The sequence below is a fragment of the Archocentrus centrarchus genome, chromosome 6, assembly GCF_007364275.1.
Source record: "Archocentrus centrarchus isolate MPI-CPG fArcCen1 chromosome 6, fArcCen1, whole genome shotgun sequence".
In the NCBI taxonomy this organism is placed as follows: Eukaryota; Metazoa; Chordata; class Actinopteri; order Cichliformes; family Cichlidae; genus Archocentrus; species Archocentrus centrarchus.
The window spans coordinates 31,486,859-31,509,061 of record NC_044351.1 but is presented as its reverse complement, the minus strand read 5'-3'; the positions used below and the strand labels follow the sequence as shown (position 1 = coordinate 31,509,061).

The 22,203-nt window shown below is 40.7% G+C and overlaps 1 protein-coding gene across 1 annotated transcript; it reads right to left on the bottom strand.

The window, feature by feature from the left end:
- Positions 1 to 547: 547 nt before the first annotated feature.
- n4bp1 (nedd4 binding protein 1) lies at positions 548 to 20,724 on the bottom strand. The gene is made up of 12 exons (XM_030732122.1): positions 20,181 to 20,724; positions 16,175 to 16,402; positions 15,654 to 15,827; positions 13,726 to 14,225; positions 12,408 to 12,762; positions 11,822 to 12,154; positions 11,257 to 11,492; positions 6,094 to 6,224; positions 5,379 to 5,475; positions 4,792 to 4,899; positions 3,117 to 3,218; positions 548 to 3,003 (listed from the first exon to the last, which is right to left on the bottom strand). Exons 1-12 carry the CDS (start codon positions 20,490 to 20,492, stop codon positions 2,649 to 2,651), a joined length of 2,931 nt encoding a protein of 976 aa, XP_030587982.1. The 5' UTR covers positions 20,493 to 20,724; the 3' UTR covers positions 548 to 2,648.
- Positions 20,725 to 22,203: the final 1,479 nt, after the last annotated feature.

Here is a 22,203-nt window from a genome sequence, read left to right as displayed (position 1 = left end):
CTAGGGAAATTGAACTCAGGTGTGAAAAACCACAGTTATAGTGTGTTTTAACAAGGGGGCAATCACTTTTTCACACAGGGCCATGATGGTTTGGATTTTTTTTCACCTTTACTAATAAACACCTTCATTTACAACTTGCATTTTGTGTTTACTTGTGTTGTCCTTGACTGTTGTTTAAATTGGTTTGATGTTCCGAAACACTTAAGTGTGACAAACATGCAAAAAAACGGGAAATGAGGCAGGGGGCAAACACTTTTTCACACCACTGTATTTTTAAAACTCAACAGCAAGAAACTGGAGGCATGCAAACCAACACCGTGGTTGAATGAGGAGGTGCAGATATTTCAGTGCTTGGTGGGAGATGAGACGAGAAATGAGAAAGTTTATCATGAGGTCTCCGAGCTAATGACTTTGCACAACACAGCAGTATAGACAAAAGCCAACACACTGAGTCGCATGCAAATTACGTCACGAGATCCGCGTTGCTACATTGACTCCACCCACACTGAGGGGGTCCTCAATTGTAATGGAAACAAAACAAAACTGTGGCGAGTCGTGCCGACCGGCGCCGAGTAGGTACTAATAGAAACACAGCACTAGTGTGTCCGAGCCTTCTGGTACTGAAGTACGGTATTTACAACATTAGCACATTTAAAGTAAGCAGTCAGTATGCTGTTAGCAAAGGGACAACAGACACAAGTGTTAATGTTTTCATTTAACCGCTGATGGGGGGGGAAAAACGGGGATAGGGTTTGTTCATTTTTACGGAGAATGCTGCATTTTATTCTTTTTCCACATACATAGAACCATATGTGCACTGTAGCCAAAAATGCGCATATTTACAAAAATGAAATATACACAAAAGAATTATAATACAAGAGAAAAGAAATCCTTCAGTAATCCTTACAATAACAACAGAGCAAGTACAAACAAAAGTTTCTGACACCTTGTAAAGTTTTTGTGCAGAGATTCTTTTCTTACAAGGAGATGAAAGTGTTTGTAAGTTACAAAAACTCAGATGCTCATTAAATATGCAAGCTGCAGCCCACATTCTCTGGGTGTGTGAGGGTGAAGTAAAAACACTGCAGGCCTTCTGAAAATCCACCAATGAAACCTTGTTTTACTCACTACACCACAACTGCCTTCACTGCCTGCTTCACATTTTTTTTCTTTTCTTCTGAGCAAACTTAGGATGGATAATTTTAAATGTAAATTAATTCTCAAAGGGTAAATCGAAACTGTTTTAGTGTTTGTTTCCATTCGAGGTCAGACAACTGACATGTGTCACCTAAAGACAGAGACTTACAGCCAGGAACAGGTCTGTCTGGGAAGAAATGTGACATTAAAGATGATCAGAGCAGCAAATTCAGGTTTGTTTCCGAGATCATTTATAAAGCACAGGTTTGAGAAAGAACACAAACCTACAAGAAAAGATGGGATTAGGGAGTTGCTGCAAGTGTAATATTCATTCATGGAAAAAAGGCAGCATTTCCAATGGGCGACACTTGAGAAAAAAACAAAAAAAACAACCTAAAACTAAATAAAAGAATTTTATATTGTTTTACCTTTGCAGGGGAAATCAGTGTATTAAAGCATCTAAAAAGTGGTAACATTTTGAGGAGGCAGAGCTGGTTTAATTAGTTAGATTACTTACAAGATCATTTTAATTGTTTGAATTCAGCTTGGATACACACACACACACAATGAACTGTATCTAAATTCAATAAAAGAAAACAGCATGTGATTGTTGCCCATTTACACAGCCTCAAAATGTTGGCCACAAGCATGCCTAAAGGCATTTCTTTAATGTACTCAGCTGCCAAAAGAGAAGCTTTGATGCAATTTCCTGCTTCTGAAATAAATTTAGGTTGAATTTCTGACCAACTACTGCTTTCTGGGATTTCTCTTCACTGTTATCGCTTTCACGCTACTGATCTCATCATGCTTCCGGAAATTCTGCCTTAAAACTGAACTCGAACAACTGCATGTTAATGTTGAATGACTCTGAACTGCACAAACTGTTCACTGATATTGGGCTCCATATCCTGGTACTGCCTGACAGTGTGTTATAAAAAAAAAAAAAGCTTTGCTGAAAGTTTAAAAACATGCAAAAACCTGCCAGTGTCACTCAAGTGTCAACAAAAAGCTGAGAAGAAGCTGAGTCTGTATTAAGAAGTCTGACAGAGAGCAAAGTTCAGGAGAGGAAACCAAGCCACTGTCCAATCAGAGTGGTTCACTGCTGTTACTCTCCCAGTGCTGGTCCCACATTCATGGAAAATCTGGACTCTTGTCAAGAAACCAAGAAATGATTTATTACCATTTCTACAGACTTCTTTTTTTTTTTTTTGCTTGACAAATATGGCAACTTGTTAACACTTTGGTTGCGTAAACACCAGTGCTGTCCACCTTAATCAACCTGAAAGTGAAGGAGGAAGGAGAGAAAAGAGATAAAACATCCCAAACAATACCTTTCAACAATAGCAGCTAGTTCGATGAACAGTCTCGATGTAAAATAACAATAATGATAAAAAAAAAAAAAAAAGTGTCCTCCAAGGTGGAAGAGATGGTAAAATAAATTATTTTTATGCTGACACATATATATCCTTGCGTGTGTATTTGCTGATTCTCATAATTGAAACAGTTTTTTTTTATCCAAGCAGCAACCCAGAAAGAGCGTTCAGGTCTCTCATGTATGGGTTGTCGCTGAGGATACGGTCAATCCGCTGCTTCTGGTCAGGGAAGATGTCGTACAGCTTTTTCTTCAGCTCCGACGTCTCTCCCGGTGACCGCTGGGGTGGGGGTGAGGGCGAGGGCGAGGGGGAACGACGAGGCGGATGCCATTCCGGGGGCCCGGAGTGGGGCCAGTGCGCAGTGGTGTGGGCCATCAGGGAGGTGGGATTCCGTGGAGCAGAGTGAAGAGCCTGGACATAAACTGGCTGCTGCTGCTGCGAAGGAGGTCGGAGGTCCGGGGGTCTCAGAGGGGGAGGCGTGCCTGGAGTCCTCCTGACAGGAAGAGAAACAGTGTGAAAAGAAGCAGCGGAGAACAGATACCCCAATAATGCCTCAACATCTGAAAGCCATCACATGTTTAGACACGTGCTCAGTTAAAAACACACCAGATGTCTTTACACAGGAAGACGTCAAGGTGAGGCCCGTTCTTTCCCAGAGGGTCATCAGGGATCATGAAGTGGTCCTCCACAAACGTAAACTGAAGCAACCTGCCAGGAAGGAGAGAAGTGGAAAAATAAATAAAACTGTACCGTCGAAGTCCCCGATAAATATTCATCATCTGTTCTAAAAGCCCAGGAGGCAGCTTTTAACACTTTGTTTTTAATATGCAAAGAAAATTCTTACTGTTAACATACTACACATGGAATTACTAATGATTTTTATACATAACTACATTTTATTGTTGGAATTTTAACATCGCTACAAAACACACCAAAAGCTGCAAACTTTCAGATAAGGTCATTAATACTGCAGGAAATCCGCATTAAGCAGAACTATGAATACAAAGGAAGTAAAACATTTAGTAATTGTTCATTTTACACATTGTGTATTTTGCGACTAATTTCCTCAAAGCTTCCTAGAAGTGACCAAATTATTTATCTGGAAATTACTAGAATTTTCCAAGGAAGGCCTACTGACTTTGGGAGAAATGGACAAAGTCTTAGTTGCTGCAGTTAAGTAACAAAATATTTTAGAGTTTGTTTTTTCAAATTAACAGGTCTGACAAAACACTAACAAAATATTTAGAAATATGTTTTGAGTCAGTGATATTTTGTAGCATATAGTATCTTTTATTTGTTTATTAAATCAGTTTTGGAAAAAAAAAAAAAAAAAAAAAAAGGAAATACCAATGCACAGTCAACATTAAAAAAATACTAAGCAGTTTGTGAGAATGTTGTCATGGAAATGTAAATGAAGAATTTCCCCCTGGTGAAGGCTGATCCAGTCCAGTTTAACAGAACAGCGAGACAAACAGCCTGAAATAAAGAGCGCTTGTGTACGGGGGAGTGCAGCTGCCCGTGTAAACAGTCACAGCCAGTAATTAACCCATGACAGCAGCGCTGGATGGCGTCAAAGCGTCTCACACAGCGGGGAAAACAGTGGTTTCCTGTACACAGGGGGTCTTTAGCTGAGACTACAACCAACAGAGGGCGACACCATCTCACAATCTCATACAGGAACACTTAAGTCTAACTTTACTCCTGTCACACTGGCTCTGGAGGTACATTGTATAACTAATGGAAATATTACCACTTTCAATCCAAACTTTTTTTGTGATTATTAATGCATATAAAGTTTAATTGGTATAATTTTATCTAAAAAGTTTGACTATTTATAAAATTTGCATTTATTTTAATTATAACCATAACTGTATATCGGCATGTATATTGCCTATGTGCACTGATAGTAATTTACCACTTTCTGTAACAATGTAGCATTATTAAATTCTAATAAGTCAGTAATAAAATGGACTTTTGTATGACTAATAATAAATTATAGATTTTACTACTGCTTTTTATTCATGTTAGGTATAAACATGCCGTACCAGTTCTGTTTCCTGGATGAACATTAATTTACTGTTTGTGCTCAGTTTCCTCTTCCTTTAAAGCATTTGGAGATTGATGGGAAATGTAAATAAACTGGCTTTAAATAGAACTTGAATCTCTAACAGTCGTCATCCGAGCCAGGGAGCTGCCTCGGCGGACTTTCCAGCGTGATGTTAGGTAATGGGATGTACGACCGAACGATTAACTCAGCCATGTGTACATAACATACACTCACCTCTCTTGAATGATCCTACGCCAGGTGTCCGAGGTGTCAACAAAATCCCTCAAATTGTCATTGGTTACAATGATCCCATCTGTTTTTTCTGCTAGGTGGAGCAGGAACCTGACGGAGAGAGAAAAAGGGAGTGGATGCTCAGGATTTTCCCTGCGTTCAAAGGTCAGAAGCTCACTGCCAGGTCTGACGATGTAGCCCACAGAGGGGAATACAATGGTGTAAAGACACCTGAAGTGCTGAGTCAGGATGAAACTAACTAAAATATTATATGTAGAGCCTGATGTGCTTTAGGGGTTTTATGTTGAGAAATCTGAGCTTCAAAGCATAATCCCCAGGTCATCATAAAGTCATTATGTATCTGCATCTATCCTCTAGTCATCAATCTTACTCATCTGTTGGGAAAATACAGTACAGATGGGGGTTAGAAGGGTGAGTCAAAGGGAGCACATGGATAGATGGAGATGAGCTCAGAATGGAAATAAAAACTGAGCTATTAGATCTTTATCCATCTACAGCTGAATTCCCCGTCTCTGTACCATTACACATTAACTATCCAACTCCTTAGAAATGATGTCTTCGGTGTGTACCTGTCGTCATGTGAGGATATCCTCTGGCCACAGACTTCTCTGGAGGGTGTGAAAGACAGCAGCCTCAGGTCTTCTAGCTGGTTTAAAAAATGTTGCTCTGTAAGAAAGCAACACCCGTTGCATTAGCAAAACCAATGATAACTAAACTGGTTTGTTTAGTTCCTGTTTGCTCAAAAAGACACGACTCTTGATGAACCGCAACGACCTGTAAGGCGAGAGCAAGTAGCGGCCGATCTAGCAGTGCTGCTGGTGATACAACCTTGATGTTGTGAAGTAACATTATGTCATTTACACAAAACTGAATGCGGGTTTGCTGCAGTATGTGGTTGCTGAGTTACAGCAGGTGTGTTTCTGCGAGTACTGATTCAGCAGAATTGTTTTTGCCTTTCAACTAAAGTAACAATCAAAATATTTGCCATCAGCTAAATGCAGCACAAAAAGTTTGATCAAAATCAGAATCCTTAAGCGTGAATTTTGGGCTGTATGCTGTTTGTGGTGATATGCATTTACTATCATCAGCAAGTGAACGAACTCTAAACAAATCCAATACTTTCAATTTAAACTGGACAGATGGGAACAAACAAAAACCTCTCTCTAAGACGCGTCTCCAAAACAGCCAAAAGCTAAAACAAAGAAAAACAGCTACTGTGTTAAAGTGCATGTGTATACAGTATGTATCTTAAGACTGGGCTGCATACACCTGAGACATACGCACCTGTTGTTAGTCGATCTCTCTTCTGACGCCACTGAGGGACAAATACGGTGATTTCCCTGTGGCCTCTCCTCCAAAACGTCTCCACTGCTAGTGCTATACCACGACAGGAGAAGAACCGATGAAGGCCATGACTGCAGAGGTGAAGACAAGAAGAAGGGCACAGTTAATTGAAGAACACAACTACTAAAACAACCATAAAAATGGATGTAACACACAGTGATAAAGCTCAGAGTGATTAAATAAAGACTGTCTGTGAGGAAGTGCCACATATTAAACCGTAAAATGCCTTTTTTTTTAGTCCCCCATCCACAAGCATTCAAACATTGATAGAACTGCAGATATTGATGGAAGTATAACATTTTAAAAAAAAAAAGGAAAAAACAAATGCCGTTTTGGCAACAGAAGTCACCAACAATCTGGCAATTATTTCATAAGTGGTCAACATGAAACAGCTTCCAAACACAAACATATGCATCATGCAAGTCGCATCATCAGCTGACCCAGATTGTTGTTGGTGACGTGCACGACCTCCGTGTGCGCACGTCACACAGCTGTAATACAACATCGGTCGCTAGGGCAGAAAACCGCAGAACTCCACTAACAGCAAACAGCAGCAGAGGCAAGAAACTCCCTGACAGCAGCAGACCTCACCAAGCAGGAAGTTGGCCTCTGTTGCTACAATCCACAGACCCAAAAATATTATCAGCAATGAAGGTAATTTTTTTTTTTTTTTTTTTTTTTAATATTTAGGCCTATATGGTACTTTGTTCAGAGCTCAGGTTTATGAGTCAAATCAAACTCTGCGTCATTTGGACACTTCAAAACCCGTCAATAACCACCACCTCAGGAGAAACAGCACAGACGTCAACTCTTCTAATAGTCGTGACCCTTCAGTGGATTTTTATGTTGGGGAAAATTTTCTTGTGCACATGATTATTTTCAGGGGAAATGTTGAATTCTGAGAGACAAATCAAAAACATACCAGCAGTACATAAGGTCTCTGTAATCACCGTTTGATATAAACAGACACATTTCCCATTTTCACTCAGAACTGAATGTCCAGCTAATATGCCTGTTAGTAAATGATTAAAAACTAGACTAGAGCTACAAATTTTTAATGGTGCTTTATGAATGAATGAAGCTTCTGTTCTCACCCCCCATCATGTGAATTCCTGTTTTGGCTGTTCTGGTTAAGTCTCTGTGTATTGAGTTACTATCTTGTTCAGAAGTCTGGCCTTCCATGAGCTACAGAAAAGCTGAGTGCTTGTTATGCTCCACAGACAGTGCACATTTATACAGCCGTTTTTAAACCTTAGAGGTTCTATAAAAAACACTTTACAATGTGACTCTCATTCACCCAATAGAAGCAACTGGAAGCTGCCTCCAAGTTGGCATCCCTACAAGTGGTAGACATCATAGTCTGCTATTTGAGCCATGGCTGCCCCAAAAACATTCACACAAGTATCAGGCAAAGTGACGCATGTCTGACTAAAACAGCAACAGAAAAAATCTAAATAATGAGCCAATTAGCTAAAGTTAATCTGTCTTTGATGTCCTTACACATAAGAATTGTGAAAGACAGTGGAAAGTTTTCATTATGAAATTTGATATTGCTGAGACTGAATTTATCTTATGATGGTGCTGACACCAAACTTTAAAAAAATACGCAGTGAAAAAGTACACGTTTCACAAAATCTCTCCAAGTACTTTCTGAACACGCAACTGATAACAAACTTGCCCTCTGTTACATCTCGCATACACAGACGTGCAAACTCAACGCAGAGAGCGGACACGGACGCTGCAGAACGAGATAAATTTCAGCTTGTGGTCCGAACTTAAAATACAAACTCAGGGGGAGTTCCACTGGCGGCTGGAAGAGAAAGTGAGGCCACAGCAGGAAGAGATTATGCAATCTTTAAAAAAAAAAAAAAAATATCACAGAGGAAACCTGACAAGGGAAAAGATCTGAAAGCTCATAGGTGTAACTTCACATAACCTTATAACCTCCTTCAGGGTCAGTGCCATCACACCCCAAAACTCCACTGTAAATTACAGCATTCATTTAAAGGCAGCTGTGGTCATTTTAACAAAAGATACAAGAAAATCCTTTTAAGTTGGATAAACTGTCAGACTTAAAACTCTGTGTCTCACATTGCTTTGCATATTAAATACAATAATGAACAATACTGAGTCAGTGCTGACTTGTGCTTTCTGTTTAGACATACTTCTGGTAAGAAGAAAGGAGGGTGGATGAAATAAAAACGTGAAAGGAAGTAGTTGCAAAAATGAGAGGGCAGCACAGGGTCATCCGGGATGAAGACCGTGACGCCAGCACAGGGCAAGGGAAAAGCTGTAATCTGTGATACACACAAACTATATCTCATCCAATAATCAGAAAGAAAAATACAGATTTTTACTAGAAAGGGCCTTTCTTCTCAAAAACACCTCCACAGTTTCGTCCCCCACATCAATATCATGCCGTTACACGTGCTTTCGCTCCACCGATCACTCTCTCACACACACACACACACACACACGCACACACGCACACACACACAAAAATATGATGACTAACAACAGTATGTGAACGCGTGGGCACGGTTTTGGTGCACCTACACAATAGTAGCAGCGACCTACGTACTCCAACAGATGGTTAGTATTGTATGAGACAGATAAGTGTGTTTGTGTGACCTTAACTGATGATGATGATGGTGATGGGAAGGTGGATAGCTTCGTTAGTAAAAAGGAAAAACGTGGTGCGAGCAATACAGGTACGGGAAGTGACACCAATCAAAACACATATTCTATTTGTCACCAAGTGAGTTATAGCATCCTGTCTTTATGCCCATTTTTAAGAAATGCTAATTTTATTTTAAAGAACTGCTGAACCTGCATTTATGACTGATACACTACATTCATCTTTAACCTCTTACTTTGTGTATTTTTAAGCCCGGTCTGCATTTAAACTGACTCGCTTCTCATGCATGGCTTTGCACCCGACGGTTGCAAGTGGACATAGCAGGCTCTTGTTGCATAAGTCATCATTTAATGTATTTACTACCCCCTCTTATGTCAGATCAACAGTATCCTTCGCTATTACTTGTAGTTGCTTTGATCACTTGACTCAAAGCTGAGCAACAAGTTGCTGAATTTGAGTGAATGGTTTCGGGTCACTACGTTGCTGCTTCTCTTCCTGTGCTGAAGCTCCTTCAAAAAGTGTCAGTGAGCCGCAGCCTACACCTGCACTGTGGCCTTTCACAGGCCCTGCTTCAAGCTCATATTTTGCATGCAACCTTACCAGCAGTAAACTTTCCACAACATTTCCAGTTGTTTTTTTGTTTTTTTTAATCTGTATTTCTGGTTTCATGGTACACTACACATCTGTGCCTTCACTGAAGGAAACTGAATCTAAAAAAAGACTAGAAGTGACAATAATATCCCCAGAGCTGAACCAGTGCGTGTCCTGCTGCAGACACTTTTCAAAAATAAATGCCAGCAAGTCCCACAAGGCTGTCACGGTACAAAAGTATACTGATGCGTTAACATTCGAGAAAGCACAAAATAAATTTGAGTTCCACTCACTCTGCAAATCAACCTTTGACACACTGACAGCTACAATTCGATTTATGTGCGATGAAGGCCAGAAGTGAAAGGATAACAGACGTATCATATAGTGGAATTGTGAAGCTAAATTTGATCGAGAGAGAGAGAAAAAAAAAAAAACACCCTCATGCGTGTAATGATCAGCACTGCTTGTACGTACTTGTGGCCAAGTGCAAACTGGGAGCCAAACCTCAACTGTTCAGTCTAAACCACAAGTGAAGGATCAACTTTGCTTCTTCTTTCAAAATGCACTCATGTGATAATGAAAGTTCTGACATAACTAAGCAGTTCTGTGAACAAATAACTACACTCTTACCCTCTTATTTCATATGAAAGCAGTAAGTAGCAGCCTCACTTGATTAAATATCATCAATAAGTGTGAACACTTCTATAAAAGCAGAGGTTTTGGGAGGTTCCTGCTCTGGAACGCTCCATCTCAGACTCTACAGGCTTCATTTACAATGTTAAATGTTAAAGTTCATGACAGCACAATTAGAAAAAGACTGAACAAGCACGGCTTGTTTGGAAGGGCTTCCAGGAGAAGGCCTCTGAATACAGCTTAGGTTTGCAAAGTTACATCTGATAAAACTACAAGACTTCAGGACCAATCTCTTTTGGACAGATGAGATCAAAGTTGAGTAGTTCAGCCATAATGCACAGCACAATGTTTGGAGAAAACCAAACACAGCATATCAGCATAAACACCTCATATGAACTGTCAACACAGCAGCTGAGGACTGATAATGTGGGTGCAACGGGACAATGATCTCAAGCACTCCAACAGAATGGCTGAAATAAGAAAAGAATCAAGGTGTTGCAATGGTCCAGTCACTGTGGCCATTTGTGGACGAACAAATGCCCACAGACCTCAGTGAGCTGAAGTAACTCTGTAAAGACGAATGGGCCAAAATTCCTCCACAAAAATGTGAGACTGACAGTCATACAGAAAACGATTACTTCAAGTTACTGGGGCTAAAGGCAGCTCTACGAGCTACTGAAACATTGTGGCAGTTTTTACAGTCCTGTGAAAAACTTATTTTACATGACTGTAAAAACTGTCAATACATTTTTTATAACCCACATGGAGATCAGGGACAGCATTTGGTGTACATATCAACATATAAACATCCAATTTGTTAAATAACCTTGACGATAAAATCTAGTTACATTTTACAGTACTCATATTTAGGCAATTATGTTACGTAGAGTATGCTGTGTGTCCCTTATAATGTTATTCTGACAGATGAGAGATCTTTTAAAAATAAATAAATAAATCAAGCCCAATCAAGTAAAGAGTTGTAATTTACATGTGTGCGTCTTTTCCTACATAGTTAATGTAATCTTCATTTGAAGGATTTTTCAGTCAAACTTAACCTCTTGACTGATTTCTGCACATTGAAATCTGTAATAAAAAGTAACTTTTTTTCTTTCCTGAGCCACAGCCACTCACTATGAGAATGTGAATATCCTTACTGGGTATGACAAGGACTTTCTATTTATAATACACTCATTTCAACATAGCTCCTGCTTATATTTGATCATCTGTGTATGCAGACTCACGCCATAGCCACGTTGCTGCCGTCTATGATTATGTGTCTGAGCCCCGAACCTCCCGGCTCATTCGGTAGCTTCAGTGTGTAGGGAGTCTTCAGTGACTGATGAAAACGAGCCAAACCAGTCACCGGTGGGGCTGGTGGGTCATTTGCAGGAGGCATCCGTGCCGCTCCCCCGTGGAACCCCATGTGGCCGATTGTCTGATAGGGAGAGGCTGACGGCCGGGTGATGGGCTGAGCTGACTGAGGAAGACAAGAAAAGGAAAGACAATGATGCGATTCATGTTAGAAATCCAACAGAGACACCTGTCTAAGCTCTTGCTGTGTATGAATGTGTTTAAAATAACTGCTCCTTCACAGCTTTGTCGTGTGTGTATGTGCACAAAGACAAATATAAAATGCTACCTCGACATTTCAAACATTCTGACAGATTAAGTGCCTTTCCGGAGGGATTTGTCTACAACTTGCAAATATAAATATTGTTTTGGCACAGGGAAACTCCTCTTTCATCAGATAAACAGGAAACGCACACACATTTTTGATTGGCGCAGGGACTCTGGAGTAATACCTACACTAGTGGTCGAAGAAAGGGAGGTAGTGGTGGCAGTCAGCCAATGAGGATTACTGCGCAGCGCTGTTACGCTCTCAACTTTCACAGATCCTCCCAAAGTCTGAGTCCCACCTCGGGACAGGTAGTCCCTCTGTAGGACGCCTCCCCCTCCCCGTGCCAAGTAGTCAGTTCTGGATCCTGACTGTGCGTCGAGGTGTGCCACCGTCATCATCCGAGACGTTCTGTCTGCTGTTTTGGTATCGGTGGGGATGATATCTTCGTCATCGTCAATGGTAATAACCTCATAGTTCCCTGCTCCCCCTTGAGCGCTAGAGCTCCTCTTGATAGTGATTGCCTGCAATGAGATTTAAATCAAGCTTTAGCATGTTTTATTATACAACGCCTTGTTATGAGTTAAAACACTGAACTGATGTATGTAAGGTAAGATAGGAGCAGTGGGTTGTGGAAGAGAAAGATACAGGAGATGTAAATGTGACATGCAAAGACAAGCAGCACATGGTATAACTAGACTGTTCTATCTCTATGGCTGCCTTGGTCACATGAAGAAGTAACGCTGAACGCTGAAGTTATTGTAAGTTGCTAAATACCTGCTGAGTGCTTGTCTCGCTGCTGCTGCACTGCCTCCGGTGCCCAAGCCCGTTGCTGCTGCTTCCATACTGGTTGGGCTTAATGTTCTCTTTAGACCTCCCTGGGTCCACTGACACTCTGCTCAGCTCATGCTCCTTTTCTCTGAAGCGGGTGACTGTAGAGATGGATGACGATGGGGCGGGAGCGTCTGGGGTACGCACAGAATTCAGTCTTCTTTCTTTTTCCGCTCCTTTCGAGCCCTCCTCACAACGCTTCGTTTCCTCCACAATTTTCTCCAGGACGAGGAAGGTATCTTCAGTCTGTCCTGTTGCCTTGACAACACGCTCCACCACTTCCTGCTGGTAACCCATGGTTCTGGGGAAAATAAGTTTTTATTTAACAAGTTTGATTTTGCAGCAAGAAAGATGTTAAATTACTGGTGGCTATAACTTATCCTCTTAACTTTCATGGCTGTGAAGCGCCCACACAATTTGTGTTAAATAGCCAAATCAACTCATGTAACATTACTGGTTTGAATCTATTAAAGTGATGGTATTCTGTCATTTGACAAAGCTCACTAATACAACCGCATACAGTTCAGACTTGTGCTAAGTTGTACTGTAATATGAAAATATTAGCAAGTCCAACCGAGCCAGCTAAGGAAAAGTGACTGGACTTCGCATTCAAATGACATCAAATTAATAGAAATGGAGGCATTTCTGAAACTGGGTTAGTAAGGTTTACTGTTTTTGTTACGATCTCACCACAAAGGGCCAGGAAACACTGCAGAGCGAAACACAAACTAAATTAAACAGGAAGTTAGCAACTCGCTTTGACTAACTTGGACCACTGAAACATCATATTAGTTTCATTTGAACAAATGATTACGGTCATGACAGCAAGACCAGCAGAATCAGTGACACAGTGTACGACTCTTACATGTACATAAGCAAATGTGAGCTTTGTTTTAAGACATCTGAAATATGTGGTCTATTTCAACTAATTATTATAATCCTTAGCACTAATTCTTCCAATTAGTGTCTTAATTTAGTCAATAAAACAAAAGTGAAATATGCTCATCACAATATCCTTAACTCCAGGGTGACTATACCAAATGTTGTGTCTGACCAACAGTCCAAAAACTGAGTAAAGTTTGATTTACTGCAATGTAAAACAAAGACAAACAGAAACTTATCACATTTTAAAAGTGGAATTGCCACATTTTGCAGCTTTAAACCACAAGGATGACCACAATAATTCAACAATTATTTCCAAACAGTTCTAATATAACTGAGGAATTCATTTGGAAGCATTTATTTGAACTAATATGACCTTTACCTGAAAAAATTGACCAGGCAGCGGAGGTTGGTTTCTGGGCTGACAGCCTCTCCGTCATCTGAGACACCCTCACCGCACTCCAGCATGTTAGGACCGGATACTGTGTTTGCTTTCGCTGTGGAGGAGAGGGATGCTGAAGCAGAGGGGGTTTTGGATCTACAGCTGCTACTGCCCCCCCGACCCTCCCTGTCCCTCTGTCGCTCCCTTTCTCTTGCTCTCTCCGGTGACTCCTCCCTCCGCTCCAGAGAGTACTGTCTCTTTGTGTCCCGAGTCTCGCTCCCAGATGAGCGCCGCTTGTGCGTGGGCCGAGTGCTGTTGAGCAGGACTGCCTCGGGCCCTAAACCGATTCCACCTCCCGCTTTACTCCCTCCACCAACAGATGACGCTGTGGTCCCTTTCTCTTCAAAACTAGTGTCCAGGATGCGGTTGGAGAGCTCCGTCACAGGGGTGCTACTCTGTGAGCGGTCCTGGTCAACCTCCGCCAGGCTTGGATGCAACATCTGAGAAGGGAAGCACAATGGTGGTTGCCTCAGCTAGGAAAGTACAAGTTCCCCCTCAAACCGGAATGCTCGCCATAGTCATGGTTCATATTGTACTTTCCTGCATGCCCTACGTGGTTCTTCTTCCCGATGCCATTAATGACTTCTCTTGTACTTACTGTATGACTTTCAAAAACATTCCACTCATTCTTCAACGTTTCTGTTGCTTCTTAAGTTAGTAAAACGTGGTTTCTAAATGCCTAAAAGCAAAACGAACCCTTTCAAAGTAAACTTGTAACACTTTTAAAATAGAATAGAATGCCTTTATTGTCATTATACAGGATGTACAATGAGATTGGAGAATGTTCAGAAAATGTTCAGAAATAAATAATTCACACTGAATTAACATTTCTGCAACTAAAACAAGCTTCATATCAAACATACATCTAAATAATCAGATCAAAGTCTTGGTGACAGACCCAAATTTGTAATTCTGTAGAATAATCACAACGGTTTAAGACCACCAGTTATATTCAGCTTTCAAAAAGTACCAGAAGGACTTATGCTTAAAGGGGGTCTATGGCACTCACTACCAGGTCCAAATTTTTGATCTTGTACTTTAGACCAACTTTCAAATTTCAAAGTGTTACTTATTTATAATGCACCGTCTTAAATCACTGTAGGTTCTATCCCTTTAAAACCACTCCACTTGAAAACACTTAAAATATAACACACCCACCCAGAATCAGGTACAGTGACTTTTTAAGCTAGCTGGCTGGCTAGCAGTATATTTAGCATCCGTGTTCGTAACTCTCCCCCTTCACACTCACAACAGAAGTGAGGAGCGAGGGGGCGTGACTGTGGGCGAATTTTAGCTCAACGCCTATTGTTTACCTACTTTCTAGGTAGAAAGAGGGGGAAATTCTTACTGCCTTGTAGAGCTGGGAGGCGGTCTTGTTACCGGGAGTTAGAATAATGCCAGGAGTGACTTCAGATAATAACAGCTCATACTTCACACCTCAAAGTTTCTAAAAACATCATAACACACTATAAAAATGTTTTTTCATGACACAGGACCTTTATAGCTTTCTTCTGATTGGCCACCCCCTTCCAATCTCTATTTTAAAATGAACCTGTACACTTTTGTTGCTGATTACACACCAACTTAATGAACCCAAAAATATATCTGTAGTCAAGCTGTGGTTAAACACACGAGCAGCACTGTTAGCTGGATTCTGAGCAATATCAGTCATCTAAGATGCATCAACATAACTGCTTAAAAATCTCACAGAACAGTTATAAATCATATAGTACATGTTACACGTGCAACTACCCTCAGCAGATGCAGTTTATTCTGTTTGAAATTTGCTGTTGTTTCCCAAAAAAAAACAACATTTACAGGTCACAGTGGTCATGTTGTAAGTCCTGCCAGAAAAATTTCACACTAACCAGAGAAGAGGCGTTTGTGTTTGAAGGACTGTGAACGAGTCCCAGTAACTCCTCCTTCAGGGCGCTGGGAAGCAGCAAGAGCTCCATAGTGTACTTATCATCCCTCTCCTCCACGAAGGACTTGAATGCTCGTTTCACTGTTGGCTCTCTGTCACTTGGTAGGCTTCGCTTCTCCTGGACAGAACACAAACATAACGACAGACTTGAGTGTGTGGCACCACATGTTGTCCTCCACGCAATCCTGGACTGCTTTGTTATCTTTTACATTTTTTGTAATGATTTCCATTATGAATTAGTCTTCCTTATGAGCTAAAACCAACAAATCTAGCTATATGTGCTTAAAGATTATGAATAAGTTGGGCATTAATTGGCTGTTGATTGATTAACGGATTTTACGACTATCAGTTTTGAAAGTTTGGACAGTACATTTATGTAAATCCCTCATCACTGGATTTACTTTAGGAAGATGTAACGACTATAGAATGAAACTATGTTTGATAACAAATCATGAGGACTCATACCTGGAATAATGCTACAAATTGCTGAACTCTGCTCTGAGCCATCACGACAGGCTCAGCCCGACCCAGCAGCCGCAGGCAGCCTGGCTTTTGCACCAGAACCTCAGCGCTTGTGTCCCGTATGAGCCTGTCCAAAAAAAGGCCCCGGGCGCCAGCAAAAATACAGTGCATGTCCACGGGGTATCGCTCTTCTTTCTGCAGTTCTGGGTCGCACAGTCCTCGAACATATTCCTGCATGACAATGAGAAGATAACATGTAACAGTATGTCAGGGAACAATAGCTGCAACTGTGAGTATTACATTATGATGGTTGCATATAGAAAAAACACAAAGTGAGAAAGAACAGGAAAGAAATGTTAAAATAAAAAAGGAATATATATAGCTATATATATCACATTTTAAATGTGTGTTTTTTGTTTTTTTTTTACACATGGTTAGTGTTCTCTCGTGCTTCAGATGCCCACACACCTCGCTGTAGGGTCATACACGTGATGAAACCAAACTCGACTCATTGATTTAGGGAATCTCCTGGCTGTGGCAAATGTTTGGATGAATCAGCTACAGGTGGGTGCGGTAACTTTCTTACAGATACTCTTTCACATGTCTTTAGTGTTACTTTGCCGATAAAAATGACTCAGCACGAGCAAAATGCGATGACTCGGCGATGATGTGGTGGGAGAGAAAGCAAGAATGTCAGACTTCAAAGCGCACAGGGCTGTAAATACAGCACCAGTCAAAAGTCTGGACACACTCACTGGTGCTGTATGTGGGCGTGGCTTCTTGAAATGAAACAACCAATAAAACGAGTTTCCTCTGGCCCTATGTACAAACCAAACAGGCTGTGATATCACTGCTGCTTATACTTTGGATTTTTTAATAACTAGAAATATTGATAAAGGAGGGTGTCACGGTACATGAGTATGCCTGTGCTGCATAAGCAAGCATGCATGTTTTCTTAAATGAACCATTAATTCAATCTTTCTCTGTTTCTGCAAATATTTTAGCACTCTGTGCCTAACATTGAACTAAGCAATAAAAGCTGCCTCTTCGGTGAGTCTCCAACTCCACCATCTTGGACTGCAGCTGGGGACAGAAGTCCTTGTTCTGCTGTGGCGTAGCCCTCCAGCAGTCCAAGACAGAGTTGGAGTATGTCAGACTATGGGACAAGGACTATCACAATAACAATCTGGCCAACAAGCGAGACGGTAGGGAATACACATGACAGGAAGGACCACGGCAAGCTCGTTAACAACTGAACTTTCAAAATAAACAAGGCTGTCCACTGGTAATTAAATCACAGATGGATTAAAAAAAAATTATTGTTCCTTATCAGAGACTTTATGGCTTCATTTATGAGCACCACTCATAAATGCAACCTGAAACTAACCTAATGTCCAATAAATGAATTTAATGCAACATTTATCAAATTGTACATCCAAGCCTAATACATCTCTTTTTGTTATTTATTCAATACTCTGTTGGTCTTGGAGGATATACACAAAGCCAATACTAACACAACAGTTTCACAGGGCAGGAAAATGTGACTATTACTACTAAAACTGCTTTCTACCAAGGAAAAAGTCCCAAACAAACACTGGGATAAACATTCCCATCTGCTCAACACAAAGATACAGAGATAATGTAACATCCACGCTTGTAAAAAACATTACATTATTCAAACAAGACATGTATGGCTCTAGTATGCCTAGTCAGAATCACATGTTAGGGCTATGGAAGGGAAACAAGAAATGCTGTCATGGGAAAAACAGCAGTGATTTCCCAAACCAGACGAAGGACCAGCATAACCTGATATAGTTATGCAGGAAGCCATTGTGACTTGCGTGTCATCTTTATCATGAGTTCAACAGACTGACAGTGAAATTACCATTTCCATGTTACATTTCTCGGTTGACTGGCAGAGCTTGGAGCAGCTGGTTATAGTGTGGCAAAGAGAAAGAGACCCATGACACAAGATACAGAAGTGTGAGTGATGCTCCTGTACGGGAAATCACACCCAAATGATCTGATTGAGATCAAGATTCAGATATTTACAGATCCTTTGGATGACTAATCATACCGTAAAACCTCTAGAAACACATCACATGACTTTTAAATTGATGGCTGTGTGACAAGATGACTTCAGTTTCAGGTAAAGTAAATCAGTCACAATGAGCACTGTCTCTCCAATGGTGCTGCCACACTGTCCTCCAACTTCAGATGTCATATGGCAATCTGGTGCGCCATAAAGGTTTTTGGCTCAGATGTATAGAGTATGCTAATATGTTGATGTTATTTCTTCAAAATGAACCAGTTATTTACTAAAATGGATCATGAACAGGATCATTACATGTGCATTACAGCTTACAGATCACAATGGCTCCACAAAGGCCAAAACATGTCACTGTACAACATGTACAGTATTTAAAAACTAGTTTTACTCTGTTATAAACAATAATTTTAACCAATTTTTTTTTGCATTTTATTTTGCTACTTTAGTGGTCTGCCTGATTGAAAATATCTTGACAAATAGCACACTTGTAAAGCTCAATCACTTAATAAAGGCATAGGGTGGTGCCTTCTTTCTTTCTTGAGGGCAGGAATATAGAAGCACTTGTCTGTTGGTGGCTGGATGGAAAACCCTACTTTCCATAAATTTCCACTCCCATGTAATTTTTTTTAATAATGATTTTTTTCTGATTTTTTTAATGATTTCTCTCCAATTTTCAAACTTTGCAAAGCTGGATAGACTTTTTCAAGGAGGATGTTTAACATCCCTGTAATAATCCATTGATGAAGTCAGACAATACAATGTAATACAATAAAAAACGAACAAACTGTAATGACACTTCCTATATGGAGATCCCCAGGTTCAAAAGTCCCATAAAACTGCGACGTCTAGCCAAAAACGGTGTATATGGAAGCAAGACTTTCATAATAATCAATATGAGGACAGTCAGTAACAGCAGTTGTTATTTAAAAAAGAAATAAAGGCAATCTGAAATGTGAGCAATTTGAAAATAAAGATTTAAAGTGCCCGAATTAGATTTACAAAAACAGGAACTAAAAAACAAAACAAAATCTATGCAAAGACATGTATCTTTACAGCCCCAGGCATCTAAACAACAGCTTAACTACTGACATTCTGGTGCAGGTGTGCCTGTTCACGTTTTACTTGTAAATGACACACCTTCTTACATAAAGTTTCAGCATTTGTCCATAAACATAAAAAGTATTCTACCAACTTAAACTCACATTTTCCACATCCTGATGTCCTTCAGGTTGTGTAATTAGGTAGCCTCCCACAGACTTGCCTGTACAGTAACACTATTGTGCTCAGCAACATGTTTGGTAATACAGTAGTAATTGTGTTTGTTTCTCATGACTGTACAGACATATGAAAGACAGAAACTTAAAAAACAAACAAACAAAAAAAACCAAGCAGCAACAGGTTAACAGCCATTGTATCTAAACCCACCTAAAAATCATTGTGAAACCACGATGGTCTGTTTAACATATGTGACAGACAGTGTGGATAACTGCTTAAGACTGTCTACGCCACAGTCCAACAATAAACTACTGAAATAAAATGTCATGACATTTGACAAGATACCACAACTTAAATATTGCGATATCATCTTGTGAGCAATATGACTGATGTTACTTTCATTGACTATCCGGCCAAAATTCATAGGTCATATTTCATAATTCATATAGTCTGTATTGCAGATGTAATGACAGAAATGTTATCCTTTACCTCTCGTACTATAACGACTTTAACCGAGCTATAAATCTGCACACTTACTATATTTCAGATCATATCTAATCCTTACACGTTATCTGCTAAATATAAGATTACATAAGTTCAGTATTTCTGAGTGGTGGAGCTGTAGACACCGATGCACTGAGGAGTACAGGGAGCATGGTGGTTGATTAAATAAAGCCTTCTTGTCAGAGTGGACTGCTGGTTTCTCCACAGAAGTGCATGTGAAAGCGTATTTAAGATCCTCACCTTTGCCTTTGATACGTCTTCTCTGTTTCCTCTAAGCTGCAGCCATATCTGCCGTAATGTTTTGTTGCCGTGCGGCTGTCCTGTGTGGTCCAGCAGCCCAATAATGGTGAACGCTACTTTAAAAACCTGCTCTACTCTATGCTTGGCGCATTTCAGCTCATCTTCTTTATCTTCCAGGACTGTAAACTCGTCCACTGTGGGGGCTTCTTGCTGCTGCCTGCTGGCGGGCGCAGGCAGCCTGCTGCTCGGCTGCTCCGGGCACGTTAGCTCGGTGACTCGTCTCATTCCGAGGAGGGGCCGCGTTGTTGACATTCTGGCTCTCTCTCTAACCGTCGCTCCTGACGACGACGTCTCAATAGTCAAACTTTTTGTCGCTCTTAGGAGTCTTCGGGGTATTCATGTTCTCTTTTGGCGTGTACTCCAGACCAACGCAGCGACGTTAACAGGGTTCAACGACATGAACACAGCGGTAGAGCTAGCTAAATAACTCGGAAGCCCCGAGTGACGTATCCGGAAAGTCCCAGTGATGGCGTCATCAAAACACGACAGTGAAGTGTGCTGGTTGAGGAGAGTCTAAAGATGATTACTGATTGCAAAGAAGATATCAAAACTAGACGCAGATTAACCTGCATCCTTACGACATTCACACCGTAGACGGAGATCCTGTGAGATGAGTTTTGAAGTACCACCCATAATTATTTAGGTAGCGTGTATGTGTGTGTGTGAGCGCCTGATGCATACGTATGTAATGTCTATGGCCTGACGTCTGCTTAGCTGGAAGGACCTCTGCGATCCCACACAGGCCAACAAAAACCACTACAGCAGAACAGATGTCCCACTTTGCCCCCTTGTGGTTGTGAGACCTAATTGCTAGGTCTACAGGAGCTTTAAAAAGTTAGTGTGTAAAATGTTCACAGCTAGATGTCAGTAGATTGCAGTTAACTGAATTCTGTTTTTTTAGCCTTCAATTTCAAGTGCATAATCCTAGCTACGGTGGCTGCTATAGAACAAACATGTTTTAGTCTGCCAAGGGACATCAAGAACATTAAATTTAGACCGACATAGTCATAGACATATGTCTATGGTCATAGTGGCCGTGGCCAGCCAGCGTGTTTCTGCTTCTGTTTGTGTAAAAAAAACCAAACAAACAAAAAACATTTTTGTACACACTATATTTTGCTGTACTGCTGTTAGCCAGCATTAATGAAACTTCCTATAAAATGGATGTAACATGGTTGGACTCTGATGCTTTGCAAATAAACTCTCATATGATGTGAGAATGTAATCAAACTTTATTAGAGGGAAAGTGTAAATTTTAGGACACTGGAGTATAACATTAGCTGGCGTACTGTTATGACCAGCTGTTGTTGTTTAGCCGGCTCTTGTTAACTGTCCAGAGACTGGAGGGTCACATGTGTAATGTGCTGACAGTATGTAATGGCGACAATATCGAGAATAAATAAGGATGCATATGCATGTTTTCGTGTGTTAGAGCTCTGACTTCAGGACATGAGGCTTGAGGTGAGGAGGAAGAGGATGCCATTTCATTAAGATGCCGGTTCTCTTTCCTTCCGATTTTTGCTTCTTTGGGGAAGGGGACCCCTTTTTCCCACAATAAAACATAGGTGTGATTCTTCATATCTCGAGTCTGAATGTGCAGGAATGAATTTAAACGTCGCAAGCCTAGAAGTTCTGTTCTCCTCCGCCTTTGGCGTACTATGTATATGTCTCCAGCCACATGTAAAACGAGATTAGTTGTAAGGGAGATGTTCTTCCCGGCCACTGTGTTCAAGTATGATGGGGGAACAAACGGCTCCTCTCTATTTTTAATGGATTTATTATAATTGATGGAAGACTTGAATTATAAGATGTTAAACTCTTTTTCGGTAAGATGAAGACTCCTATAGAGTTAGCCTTCTAATGTACTCGTACACAGTATGCAGTACTATAAATTCATTAGTAATAAGTGCCATCCAGTATAAGTTAGACCAGGCCTCGAGGGCCGGTGTCCTGCATGTTTTAG

Coding starts and splice junctions, on each gene's coding strand:
- n4bp1 (XM_030732122.1), bottom strand. CDS start 20,492: ATGTCAACAACGCGGCCCCTCCTCGGAATGAGACGAGTCACCGAGCTA. Junction 15,828..16,174: donor AATTTGTAGCATTATTCCAG/GTATGAGTCCTC, acceptor TGTTCTGTCCAG/GAGAAGCGAAGCCTACCAAG. Junction 6,225..11,256: donor GGCAGCAACGTGGCTATGGC/GTGAGTCTGCAT, acceptor TCACCTCTGCAG/TCATGGCCTTCATCGGTTCT.